Source organism: Salmo salar, chromosome 02, assembly GCF_965601325.2.
Source record: "Salmo salar chromosome 02, fSalSal1, whole genome shotgun sequence".
Lineage (NCBI taxonomy): Eukaryota > Metazoa > Chordata > Actinopteri > Salmoniformes > Salmonidae > Salmo > Salmo salar.
The window spans coordinates 54,720,392-54,735,000 of record NC_138292.1 but is presented as its reverse complement, the minus strand read 5'-3'; the positions used below and the strand labels follow the sequence as shown (position 1 = coordinate 54,735,000).

The following is a 14,609-nucleotide window of genomic DNA, read 5'->3' as shown; positions in this document are numbered from 1 at the left end:
GAACTTCCAATCAAAGTTTTTATCCTCACAATTACTCACATTTTCTCAGCTTATTATTTCCCTATATTAAATTGTCTGGAGATTGGCCCGCTACCGTTAAGCTGCAAAGACTAGACTCAGCGAAATGACGTTGCCATGAGCAGCACCGTAGATATTGCGGCTGAGCGAGATGCAAGACTTCGCTCTCACACAGTCACACACAGCATCTGCGGATTTGCACAGGTTCGCTTCACGTTGTCACGGTGTGGTAGCAACAGGACCAAAACAGCGGTGAAGTTTAGCTTCGCGCTTCAACGCTCTTAGTTGTTGACACACTACCGCTGTTTACTTTCTACGTCCACGTCATATTGCTGAGTCTACCTTTAAGTAGTCTTTGATTGTCTATATAAGCCATGACATTTTTTACATTCTATTATAGCTGCCCTGGTCCCCCTATTTGATTTGTTCCATAGTAGCTACAGTACCTTCAGAACGTGTTCACACCCCGTGACTTATTCCACATTGTGTTGTGTTACAGCCTGAATACAAAATAGATGTTTTCCTCTCACCCATCTATTATTATTTATTACAAAAGAAATACAAAAATGTATAATTTGCATAAGTATTCACACCTCTGTTTTGCAGTTTTACTTTAGTGCCTTATTGCAAACAGGGGGCATGCTTTGGAATATGTTTATTCAGTACACTCCTTCTGTACTGTTCTTTCTTTTCACTCTGTCATTTGGGTTAGTATTGTGGAGTAACTAACTACAATGTTGTTGGTCCCATCCTCAGTTTTCTCCCATCACAGCCATTAAACACTGCATCCGGGAATGGCGTTAGGAAGGACGCCTGTATCTTTGTTGTGTGGGTGTGTTGATACACCATCCATAGTGTAATTAATAGCTTTACTGTGCTCAAAGGGATATTTTTTTTTTTTACCAATCTACCAATAGGTGCCCTTCTTTGCGAGGCATTGGAAAACCTCCCTGGTCTTTTTTTGTGGTTGAATCTGTGTTTGAAATTCACTGCTCAACTGAGGGACCTTACAATTATCTTTATGTGTGGGATACAGAGATGAGGTAGTCATTAAACAAGAATGTTAAACACTATTATTGCACACAGTGAGTTCATGCAATTTATGTGACTTGTTAAGCAAATGTTTCCTCCTGAACTTATTTAGGCTTGCCATAACAAAGGTATTGAACACTTATTGACTTAAAATGTCAAAAAACATAATTCCACATTGACATTATGGGGTATTGTGTGTAGGCCAGTGACACAAAATCTCAATTTAATCCATTTTAATCCCACCTTGTAACACGACAAAATGTGGAAAAAGTCGAGGTGTGGTGTGTGTGTGTGTGTGTGTGTACGTACTTTCTGTATATCAGAACGTTGCTTAGCTGAATCGGGTGTGTTATAATGTTAGGTCTGGTCCAAAAGCCTGCGTACCCAGTAGTTCCCCAATTGGGAAACAGGTCAGATTTGATGATCCCAGCTCACTGTGTCCCATTACTAGCTGATGTAATGCTGTCACCTCCGTGCTCCCCACACACACACAACTTAATTGCCTGGTTGGTACGGGTCCCACACACGCTCCACTCCAGTCACGCCTCTCTCATTAACTTGGAGAGGACCACCGTGTTCAAGAGTAAAACGGGCAACGATTCGCTAAAAAGAGGCATGCAAATTGATTTTAAGAAGAAAAAAATCCATGAATGTGTTTCCCATTGTTTAATATCATCTCAAGTGTGGCCGTCGGTTGCAGCCGTGGATCGTTTCTGCCGTCAATCTCAATTAAGAACCAATTTGTCCACTACTTTGCCCAGCCAAGAAAAGGGTCCATGCTGATGTTGTTACTCCATCCAGCTGTAATGATGTTTTCCCTGTACAAACCAGTCAATCATCTCCTATAACCCTGTAACCTGATACCCCTAGAATGCCACGCTAACTGCTACGCTAATGCAGGGTTTCCCATACTCAGTCCTTGGGCCCGCGCTGGGTGCACGTTTTGGTTTTAGCCCTAGCGCTACACAGCTGATTCAAATCATCAACGCTTGATCAGCTGTGTAGTGCTAGGGCAAAAAACAAAACGTGCACTCTGCGCGGGCCCCAGAACCCAGTTTGGGAAACCCTGAGCTAACATAGCACAAGTACTGACCTGAATGGCCAAGGCGAAAGACCCAATTAGATCCTAATGAGAGACTGGCCACAGAGCTGGGACCTCAGCCCCACTGTCCACATTCCCCACCGTCCTCTGGTCAGACATACTCATTTAGAGGTAATACAGCCAAAGGTTGGGACATCGTGTGTCTCCCCAGTGACCATTTATGTAGTGCCTTGCATATCTGTCACAGGGGATTGTTAACACACACCTGAATGACGAAAAGCTTGCTAATATATATTCATATTAAAAGCTTGCTAATTTATATCCACAATCAGGATTTCACCGTCTCTCTTTATAATGTTACTCTAGGCAACCTGTGAATTGTCTTGAAATCCTAACCCAGTCTGCAAGCGTTTTCTTTACCCATGCTAACTGAGGTGACCAGAGATTTTTTTTTTTAAAACAATAGAAAAAGTCCTCTGCAGCTGAACTCTCCTCCCCTCCCCTCCTCTCATTCATTCCTTGGAAGGAGAGAACAAGGCAAAAGATGGAAAACAAGCGGATAATCCTTCAGGATCAGATGTGTGTGGGTGGACATGAGTAACTGCAGCTGGCGCGACAACCCTTTCTATCTCTCTCTGTCTGTCTGTGTCTCAGTCTTGCTGTGTATCTCTCCCTCTCTCTTCCTTCCTCCCCCTCTCGTTTTAACCAGCCCGGTCTGCTTCGTCGAACACCGTGGGGGCAGCTAATTAAGGGGTGTTTGCCGTGTGTGTGAGAGCGAGTGAGAAGCAGGAGACAATGCAATTAAAATACAAACACTCACTCAGACACTTTTATTCCGGGGCTTTAATGTAGCGTCCAACACGACTCGGGGATGGAGTGGGATGAAGGTGGGAAATTGAAGTGATTTTGAAGGGGTGTGTGTGTGTGTGGCCAAGGTGCCCAGTTAATTCCAACCGTAATGTGAGACAGCTGGGGAGCTGGAGAGGTGAGACGGCTTGGAGGGTAGAGCTGGAACGATAAACCGAAAATGATCGACACCGATCACTTATCGCAGGCGTGCTGATATCGTTCATTGCGATAAGTAGACTATACTAGAGAAATGTGAAGTTTGAAACTTTGCTAAAATGGGGGATTGTTAATAGGACAATTGATGGCTATAACCATCAAGCTAGTAATAGTAGTTTAAAGGATCATTAAAAAACTGGTGCACATTAATGTTATAAACGTATGGTTCTATTTATCGTTATCTCATCAATTCAGGCAATTTATCGCGATATGGATCTTTTTCAATATCGCCCAGCTCTATTGGAGTATCCAAGAGTCCTCAGGCTGGACTAAGTGTCACTGTGACAAGGCTAAATTACAGAGTGAATCACATCGTACTTCCCCGCTTAGCGCTCCATCACCTCTCAACAAGACATAGCATCGTTCCCTTTCTCTCCCTCTTCTTTCATTAAGTGTGTTCCCTTTTTGGCAGGCAGTGTAAGATTGTGTCTCAAGGAACTGAGGAGATATTTCTGGCTGCGTTTCCCGAGCTTCCTTCCATACGTTTATCCCCACTTTCCTGGAAAAGAGAGCAGCGCTCCGAGAGGTTTCCACTTTTATAAACAGCCAGGTGTTCACATCAAACGGAATTCATTGCAGAGGGGTAGTCTGGATGGGGTTCTCAATGCAAATCCACTTAAAATTGGATTGGACTCTCTAAAAGAGGCTTATGGCTGAAATGGAGAAAACATCGGGAAAGTAGTATGCCACTTTACTAACTGGCAGCCTTCCAATTTTCAGGCGAAAGGATGACTTTGCTGTTTCACACACTGTTGAATGCATGGGCAATATGAATGAATCCATGTAGTTTGAGTACTGAGGCATAGTCCTACTCATGGCATATTGACAATTCAATTCAGTTGACGCTTCGGCTGTGAGTGAGTGACACACAGTTGGCATTATTCTCCAACTGAGTATGGATTATGAGTAGGGAGAGTGATGCATGAATATCAGATGTGTACTTTCAATGTGCCATTTTTCATCAAATTAGTAACACGTGTACACATAAATGCAACTTTCAATGCACTCCCTTCCATGATGCTGATACGCCATTTACATCAGGCCTCCAACCACGTCACATGACAACTAGAGCTCAGTTTGCTATTCTATTGCAATGCCATGATCCACTATTCCTGTGGCATCTGACATGGCCTCTATCCAGCACAGGCTACAGTAAGAGAACTCCCTACTGTATTTACATTTGGCCTTTGTTTCTTCAGGAGATTATGTGCAAGATGGGACACGATACTTTAGTTACCATCTCCCATATTTGTCCAAGGTAGATATTTTGCCACCTATTTACTTTAGAAATTGCCCCAAAGTGAGTTTCAGTCGAGCGATAGCTGGAATGTTTTCTCATCTGTAAAACAGTGCAGTATTGAAAAAAAGTAACGACCTTCGAGCAAGAAACTGAGTTCATAAATGTGACCGGCAAGCCAATGGAATTAGTTTGTTGCGTTGAAACAAATGACTGCAACATGTAAACATGAACGTTGTCACCATAGAGATCCTATTAAATTACTTAGTATTCTAATTCCTAATTCTATGGTTGTAACATTGCGCTTCAGAGTTTATAGGCATGCATTACACTCTTTCATTTCGTAGTTCAACAGCAAAGTAAGCTGTAAATCAGAGCTCACCCTTTATAGGGAAATATACAGTGCATTTGGAAAGTATTCAAACCCCGTGACTTTTTCCAAATGTTGTGTTACAGCCTTATTCTAAAATGGATTAAATTACATGTTTTCCTATACACAATACCCCATAATGACAAAGTGAAAACAGGTTTTTAGAAATGTATAAACAGAAATACTTTATTAATATAAGTATTCAGACCTTTTGCTTTGAGACTTGAAATTGAGCTCAGGTGCATCCTGTTTCCATTGATCATTCTTGAGATGCTTCTACAACTTGATTGGAGTCCACCTGTGGTGAATTCAATTGATTGGACATGATTTGGAAAGGCGCACACCTGTCTATATAAGGTCCCACAGTTGACAGTGCATGTCAGAGCAAAAACCAAGCCATGAGGTTGAAGGAATTGTCGTTAGAGCTCCGAGACAGGATTGTGTCGAGGCACAGATCTCGAGAAGGCCCTTGGTCAAGGAGGTGACCAAGAACCCAATGGTCACTCGTGCAGAGCTCCAGAGTTCCTCTGTGGAGATGGAAGAATCTTCCAGAAAGACAACCATCTCTGCAGCACTCCACCAATCAGGCCTTTATGGTAAAACCCTGTTTTTGCTTTGTCAAAAAGATTGATAAGGGGGGAAAAAACAACATTTAATACATTTTAAAATAAGGCTGTAATATAACAAAATGTGGAAAAAGTCAAGGCATCTGAATACTTTCCGAATGCACTGAAGATCACTTTCAAACCACATACTGAGGAGACCATTCCCGTTTTAGGGTAAGGGCTACCATAGATTACTACAACAGGATGTAGGTAGGGCTGTTGCGGTGACTTTATTGCCACCACACCGGCAGTCATGAGTCATGACCGCAGTCAACTTCCACTTGACCATTGAGTCACGGTAATCTCCTGTTATGCACACTGGACATGCTTTGGTAGTACCCAACTTGCTAACTACCATCAGGTCCTAATGGCCTGTTACTCAGGGCTCTATTGTCCCTCTAACCACTCTGACATCATATACAATGCATTATACAACGCATTGCCTACTGCATATTATGCATGGCAGAAAAACATCAAACTAAACTTATTTAAGATGTCTTTGGTACTTAATTGGTCTAGCCTACAAAATGAAACAAATTCGAGTAAACCCCACTGAGTGTGGACTGTGTTATTATGCATACTGGTGGACTGGTTAGGCTATCTTATGCTACTCTCCAACGTTTCTGTCCACGAGTCTGGGAGAGAACGCCCTAGGCTCATTGATTGTCCAGGGCGATTTTGAATAGCCTAGTAATAGGGAATTTTAATAATTAATTGGGTGACACATTACCTTTTAGCTATACAGAATATCTCACCACCATTCGTTTCCATCTCCTCCTCTCTCTCCTTTATTCATTTCTCGAGTGTGCAGAGGGGCTGAAATATGTTTCGTTGCGAAACTATGTTACTATCGATGTTCCCGGACAGATTTCACTTGGTTTCCTAAATGAAGCAATGGGTAGCTGCAGGAACAAGGTTGGAGAGCCCATGGCAGAGTTTGGGCGGAATGTCACCTGTCAGGCAGCGATAGCATGCTCCTAAAACAGTGGTTGGTCCAGTAGAGTGAAATGTGTTCTTACATATATTTCTCAGCTGCTCATATTAAGCACATGCTCCGCTATAAATCCGAAGTAGCCTACCCATCATTATTGAAAACTGGACCGGCGGGAAAGCGCTCAACCTCCATTCGCTATTCGAGTGCATACAAGTGACATGTATTTTTCCCCCTGCTCCTCTTCCTGCCCATTTGATAATGGGCCATTCTAAATCAAAACTCATTTTACATATTAGTAAAGACCAGATTAAATTGAGAATAGTGCGATGGGTGAAAGTATGATCACTTGATGAGAGAACAGCGTGTGCAGCCTGAGGCAAGGAACTGAGTGCAAGCTTTTTTTTGCGACTTTCTCAAATCAACAGCCTATAGTTGCACCATGGAGCCCATATGCTTTGATTTCTAAGACATTCTAAGGTTTGTATCATTCACAACTAAAGTTGCCAAATAACTCTAAATCTCGCACATAGGACCTTTTTCCAAATGATCACTTTTATGCTCATCACACTTCATATGTGCGCTCGTTCCGGAATGGGAAAAATATCCTTTCTATTTTATTCAGCTAAATTGAATGATATTCTTCTGACTATAAAATCATATAATATAAAATAATGCCATGGGACTTATTAGCAAATGTTGTCAGCTAAACGATCACGGCTACAGCCTATGGCATGGTACATAGCCAGGTAACATAGTGCCAACTTATATTCTGTTCTTCAGAAATACGTTTTCTTCATATCATAATGTTTCTTTAGACCTGACTAAAATAAATAATTGATTTATTGTTATGGCGTATGTTCAATTGATTTATTTTAAATGTAGATGTTGCAAAGGCGCACATCAGCGGCTTGTGCGCAGCTTGTATGCGTGGATACCTGGAGATACTAAATGTGTTTATGTTAATTCACGGTAAATTACCGTGGGCCCGGCATTAGTTTGCATGACAGTAACCGGCTGACAGTTTCATGACCGCCACAGCCCTAACTGTAGGTATGAAGTAGATTTTCTACATGCAAAGCCCCATCTCAAATCATCTTCTTTACTATATCTCATGATCTCTTTAATGCCGTTATCAACGTGTCTCCATCTCTTTGAACATCGTCGTTGACGTAACTGAAATAAGAGTTTAAAAGATATTGAAGTAATTTCATTTTTACATTGGGCTGACAATAGATTTCATTTCCAACGAAGCTCGGCTTACTCTGTTCTGACCGGTCCGTGGAAGACTAACTCTTTTATCTCGAACTTCCTGTTCTCCGTGGATATAAAAGTGAGCCCTTATGATAATTGCCGTGATTTGACTATCAAACTCCAGTACGAACAATAATCTGATGAGGTGTTGCGTCTCGTAAAGCTGTACGGTTGGCCTGATTCTAAATAGGGGCTGTTAACCCCGCTATGTAAATATATGGTCACGTTTGGAGATTATAACACAAAACCAGACACCATAGTGAAGCTGTTCATAGTCTACATGTAGTACTACTGCTCCAGGGAGTCTACCATGCTCTACCATACTGAACTATGATAGGCTGCAATACTGTTTGTAGGGGTGACGGATAAAGGGACACATTTTCTCTCTTTTGATCTCCTACACTTGCTTAGACCTTTTATCTGTCTTCACCATGCTCCATAAGGGCAACACTCTCCTATTTGACCTTGGACAAGTTCTCCTATTTGATCTTGGACAAATCCTAGAGGTATATTACATTGCTGCTCTTTGGCCTCAGTAATGCTCTGGCACTGGTCTGGGAACAGTTTCACAGCACGACTATCCAGGTGTTGCAGATGGCTGCTGGAGGGCTGGATACTGACCTCAGAGCTGCCCTTGATGATCCAGCGATGAGCAGGGCGAGATAATCATGTCAGAATATAATATGTGGCAGAAGTCTACTGCTTTGATACACACATGGGTCATTGTAGAGGAAACAAGGAAAAGATGCCCAATGAGCTCTCTGTGTCAGTCAACTGTGGCCTGCAAGGATAAAATATAGGTCATTAAAATGACACTACTCATTTGAGCTCTTTGAGTTCTTCATATCCTATTATGACTCATGGTGTCATGTTATACCAATGACAGTAGTAACCAACCATTCACTAAGGATTGGGTATGTTCTCCTTTGGTATAGTAATGTAGTAGGATGAAGTTGCCCCTATACACCGCTCTAAGATCAGTGTTTGTTTTCCCCCCAATTGTTGAAGATCCAGTTTGAAGAGTGCAAGCTGGTCCTAGATCTGTGTCTAAGGCCAACTTATACTCTGAGCACTCAGGGTACTGTGACATCCTTTTCTAATGATATACAGTACCAGTCAAAAGTTTGGACACCTACTCATTCAGGGGTTTTTCTTTATTTAGAAAAAAATTTCTACATTGTAGAATAACAGTGAAGACATCAACACTATGAAATAACACATATGGGATCATGTAGTAACCCAAAAAATGTTAAACAAATCAAAATATATTTTATATTGAGATTATTCAAAGTAGCCACCCTTTGCCTTGATGACAGCTTTGCATACTCTTGGCATTATCTCAACCAGCTTCGAGGTAGTCACCTGGAATGCATTTCAATTAACAGGTGTGCCTTGTTTAAAGTTAAATTGTGGAATTTCTTTCCTTCTTAATGCGTTTGAGCCAATCAGTTGTGTTGTGACAAGGTAGGGGTGGTATACAGAAGATAGCCCTATTTGGTCAAATACCAAGTCCATATTATGACAATAACAGCTCAAATAAGCACAGCGACACGGCAGTCCATCAATATTTTAAGACATGAAGGTCAGTCAATCCGGAAAATGTAAAGAACTTTGAAACTTTCTTCAAGTACAGTCGCAAAACCATCAAGTGCTATGATGAAACCGGCTCTCATGAGAACCGCCACAGGAAAGGAAGACCCAGAGTTACCTCTCCGCAGAGGATTGCAGCCCAAATAAATGCAGCCCAAATAAATGCTTCACAGAGTTCAAGTAACAGACACATCTCAACATCAACTTTTCAGAGGAGACTGCATGAATCAGGCCTTCATGGTTGAATTTCTGCTAGAAACCACTACTAAAGGACACCAATAAGAAGAGACAAGCTTGGGCCAAGAAACACAAGCAATGGACATTAGACTGGTCCTTTGGTCTGATGAGTCCAAATTTGAGATTTTTGGTTCCAACCGTCATGTCTTTGTGAGACACAGAGTAGGTGATCTGATGATCTCCGCATGTGTGGCTCCCACCGTGAAGCATGGAGGAGGAGGTGTGGTGGTGCTTTGCTGGTGACACTGTCTGTGATTTATTTAGAAATCAAGGCACCCTTAACCAGCGTGGCTACCACAGCATTCTGCTGTGATACGCCACCCCATCTGGTTTGGGCTTAATGGAACTATCATTTGTTTTTCAAAAGAACAATGACCCAACACACCTCCAGGCTGTGTAAGGGCTATTTGACCAAGAAGGAGAGTGATCGAGTGCTGCGTCAGATGACCTGGCCTCCAATCACCCAACCTCAACCCAGTTGAGATGGTTTGGGAGGAGTTGGACCGCAGAGTGAAGGAAAAGCAGCCAACAAGTGTTCAGCATATGTGGGAACTCCAAGACTGTTGGAAAAGCATTCCAGGTGAAGCTGGTTGGGAGAATGCCAAGAGTGTGCAACGCTGTCATCAAGGCAACGGGTGGCTACTTTGAAGAATCTCAAATATAAAACATATTTGGATTTGTTTAACACTTTTTTTGGTTACTACATGTTTCCATGTGTGTTATTACATAGTTTACGTTTTCACTATTATTCTAAAATGTAGAAAATAGTAAAAAATAAAGAAAGCCTTGAAAAAGTAGGTGTCCAAACTTTCGACTGTTACTTTACATTACTAGAACATGTCTACAACTCGAGTGAAACCAAAAGGTAAGTCGGTGTATAATATCTATCCTTGTCTTTTCTGACATCTGTTAGTCATCCAATCAGTTTCTCACCTACTCTCTTTGAAACAGATTGATATACTGTGATTCTCCATGAGAACTTTTTTTTTTTCATAGTGTGTACCAAATCATTAATAGTGTATAAGACTGATTTAAAATGCACCAGCATCGCCTGGAGGACAGGGTTGTGTATTAGCAAGCTATTGAACTGACACATGAAGGCCCTTGGTCTCTTACTCTTTGCCTCACACAAACCAATTATGGAGTGACATATTTTTGCCCAATTACAACAAAGCTTACTGGTACGTACGGTAGAATACCTGTTTTTGCTGCTATTACCAGTTTGGAATATAATGTTGTGTGGATATCATAAGGTGAATGCACCAATTTGTAAGTCGCTCTGGATAAGAGCGTCTGCTAAATGACGTAAATGTAAATGTACACTACTGCTACAAAGTCACCGTTCCTTCAGAAAATATATACACCCCTTTACTTTTTCCCCCAAAAAATTAAAGCTGAAATGTCTTCAGTCAATAAGTATTCAACCCCTTTATGTCCTAAATACATTTTCAAATGTTTCTTCCAATTTCACATCAGAGTATTTTGTGTAGATCGTTGACCAAAAATGACAAATTCATTTTAATCCCACTTTGTAACACAACAAAATGTGGAAAAGGTCATGGGGTGAATACTTTCTGAAGGCGCTGTATACATTATGTAGGAGTTGCACTTAGAGACTACTGTAGTACAGTAGATCAGTTCCAGCTAATAAAAAGTCCAACTGTAACATAAGGTGCATCCATTGTGGCTCAGACAATCAGTCTACAGTGATTGACCTACTCTAGAAGTTGGATTTTCCACCTCAAGTGTGGCTGAAGTTAATTAATTGGACAACCACTTGAGTTTTTGATCATGGGTATTGGTCCACATATGAGTGGTTAATAAAGAAATGAAAAAAAAAGTGTGCATATTGCAATCAATGCACAATCAGCGCTGGAATTGTGAGCCTGCAGGACATGCTTTTGACTTTTTTTTTTCTTTACAGACCATTTAACAGCACTGGTCAGTGCAAAATAGAGTGAGCTTTGGAGATTGCGATGGTTGTATTTAGAAAAGTACTATATCCTCTCATTTTCAATTCTGTAAAATGTCCCTGTTTCAATATTAGAACAGTCCTTGCAGAAAGGATTTTGCCCTTAGCCTTGTCTGTTTAATTCATTTAATTTTTGCTTCTTTCCTTTCCTCATAGAAAGATACTTTGTCAAGCCAGTGCTGAAGAACATGCTTTGTATAGACAGTACAAGTTTTTCATTCAAATTAAATGACTAGCACTGACTCATCTCATGTATCGACTCCAATTATTCCTCTCATACCTTTTTTCATATCCTGCCATGTCTGGCTCAGTTGAATAGCTTTCCATCATTACTGTATCTGTGGAAAAGGAACTTGAACTGTACAGACTGGAGTTAATAACATGGAAAAAAATTGAACTCTACATTCATGTTTTGGGTACTTTTCTTTCTGTTGCATTACCACTCTGATCATACTTAACTAACCCCTCACCATGTCTCTTTGTCTTTGCAGGACCCCAGAACCAAGCACAAGTTTAAGATCCACACCTATGGCAGCCCCACCTTCTGCGACCACTGTGGCTCTCTCCTGTATGGTCTCATCCACCAGGGGATGAAGTGTGACAGTGAGTAATGTACCTCTCCATCCACTTAGACTGGGGATCACTATACATAACCTGCGATGTAAACATTAAGCTGACACGCGGTTCACCTAGCTATGGCCAATCTAACCAATAATGGAACGCTGATGTTACATACGTCACTGTTGATCCACCCGCTGATGTCATCTGGGTTACTTGGTTAGCTAGCTAGCAAGCTACACTGAACAAAAATGTAGAGTGTTGGTCCCATCTTTCATGAGCTGAAATCTTCTCACAAACAGTTAGTGCTATCTCGCTAACTGCTCTTCCCATTAACAGTTAGTGCTATCTCGCTAACTGCTCTTCCCATTTAACAGTTAGTGCTATCTCGCTAACTGCTCTTCCCATTGACAGACAGACAGATAGGAATGCCGATTAGGACCCGTCTAAAGTGGACAGAATGCTAAATGCACTGGCAGCCAAAGAGGATATGGAGCTCTCTCCTTATACTGAAATGTGTTATAGTGGGCTGTGATGGAGCCAGGAAAGCTGTGATGAAGCTGGACCTCGCTGGTGAAAGGAGTTTCTTGATTTGAAGAGGTTAATGTTGGCTAGGTGTTAGTAACACCTGGGGAGTCATTTCATAACAGCTAATGTTATCATTCTTTGGCAGTGTTATGATTGTCATTATGCAAAAATGCTCCAAAACAAACATTTTAACGTTAGCAGATGGTGACATTTCTATCACACATTTACTTACATAACTCATGTAAATTATTATGAGGTACAGATGCAGCTATCTGGTCTAAAAGTTACCTGCCTCATTTCTATGACAGGAATGTAATGCAATTTTCCAGGCGGACAAAGACAGCTTCGCCGGTGAGTTTGAATTGCCCTGCCTATTGGTTCCCTGTAAAGCACCGGCTTGGCTGTTTGGCAGCACAATGCCTAACATACGACTGGATCCCCTTAGCATTCCCTGGGCTAGCATGATATCTAGCATGATATCCATCACATTACACCACAGCTCTTTTGTTGCTTCACCTTTTCTAAATGAGCCTGTCAGTCAGACACAGAACATCAGTTCTATCGTTGCCAATCGCCACTTTGAGTAGCCTTCAAGTCACTCTGACAGCTTCCACACAACTTTATAATAATAATATATTATATTCTTACTGCTGATGGGATGTCAAAGTAATGCGAGCAGTGCAAACTACACTGAACAAAAATATAAACTCAACATGTAAAGTGTTGGTCCCGTGTTTCACGAGCTGAAATAAAAGATCCCAGAAATGTTCCTTACGCACAAAAAGCTTACTTCTCTAAAATGTTGTGCTCAAATTTGTTTACATCCCTGTTAGTGAGCATTTCTCCTTTGCCAAGATAATCCATCCACCTGACAGGTGTGGCATATCAAGAAGCTGATTAAACAGCATGATCATTACACAGGTGCACCTTGTACTGGGGACAATAAAAGGTAGCTCTGAAATGTGCAGTTTTGTCACACAACACAATGCCACAGATGTCTCAAGTTTTGAGGATGTGTGCAATTGGCATGTTGATTGCAGGAATGTCCACCAGAGCTGTTACCAGAGAATTCAATGTTAAGTTCTTTACCATAAGCCGCCTCCAACCTCGTTTTAGAGAATTTGGCAGTACTTCCAACCGGCCTCACAACTGCACACCGTGTATGGCGTTGGTTGGTCGAGAGGTTTGCTGATGTCAACGTTGTGAACTGAGTGCCCCATGGTGGGGTTATGGTATGGGCAGGCACCAAACACAATTGTATTTTACCGATGGTAATTTGAATGCACAGGGATACCGTGACGAGATCCTGAGGCCATTGTGAGGCATATTTTTTTAAGGTATCTGTGACCAACACATGCATATCTGTAATCCCAGTCCCATGTGAAATCCATAGATTAATGTCTAATGAATATTAGAATTGACTAACTTTCTTATATGAACTGTAACTCAGTAAAATTATGTTGCTTTTATATTTTTGTTCCTTATGAATACATGGCTCTGAGTCTGGCTAGCACTGGCAGGAGTATGGGGTAACGTTACAGTGTGGTGAGGGTGAATTCAATTCTTCATCTTGCTAGTTATCTAGCTGGTTGTAGCAAAAGGACTTTCTACAAAATGTTGGTTGCTAGCTAGCAACATTAGCGAAGCTAGCTGCACAGTCACATTGGCTACCAAGCAACATGAGATCGTTTCTAAATTCGGGAGGCAGTGGAAACATGATTTGAGCTAGCCCACCAAGGCCCAACACGGGTTGATTTCAAAGTTACAATGGAAACAAGGCTTTAGATGTGCTCAAAGTACATTCAAACACAACTTTATTGACATCGCTCATACTGCAAAAAGAAGTTAAATTACAATTCTGTTATATTGCCGAATTATGATTTCCATTATTTAAAACTGCATTTCCATTTCCTGTCCATTCCTTCCAGCAGTTTCCTCTCTGAAACCCACACGATTCCAGAGATCTTTAAATATACATTGTCAAAGCTGATGTGCGGATTTATTAGTACAATTCCCTCAGTCTTATGATTTTCATATGTGATAAAGCACGAATTACTTTAATTCAATGGTAAATAGTACATCATATCTCTTCACCAGAGCTGGCGTGTAGTACTAATTATGACTCAGGGTTATATATAAATAGGGATTAGGTTATGGTTGGAAAATGAGA

General features: G+C 41.3%; 1 protein-coding gene across 1 annotated transcript in view; it reads left to right on the top strand.

Annotated features, from left to right (window-relative positions):
• kpca (kinase C alpha type) overlaps positions 1–14,609 on the top strand; it is a 143,361-nt gene that overhangs the window by 120,016 nt on the left and 8,736 nt on the right. The window contains 1 exon segment of the mRNA NM_001141522.1: positions 11,845–11,956. Within this exon segment, the coding sequence (NP_001134994.1) occupies positions 11,845–11,956 (112 nt within the window).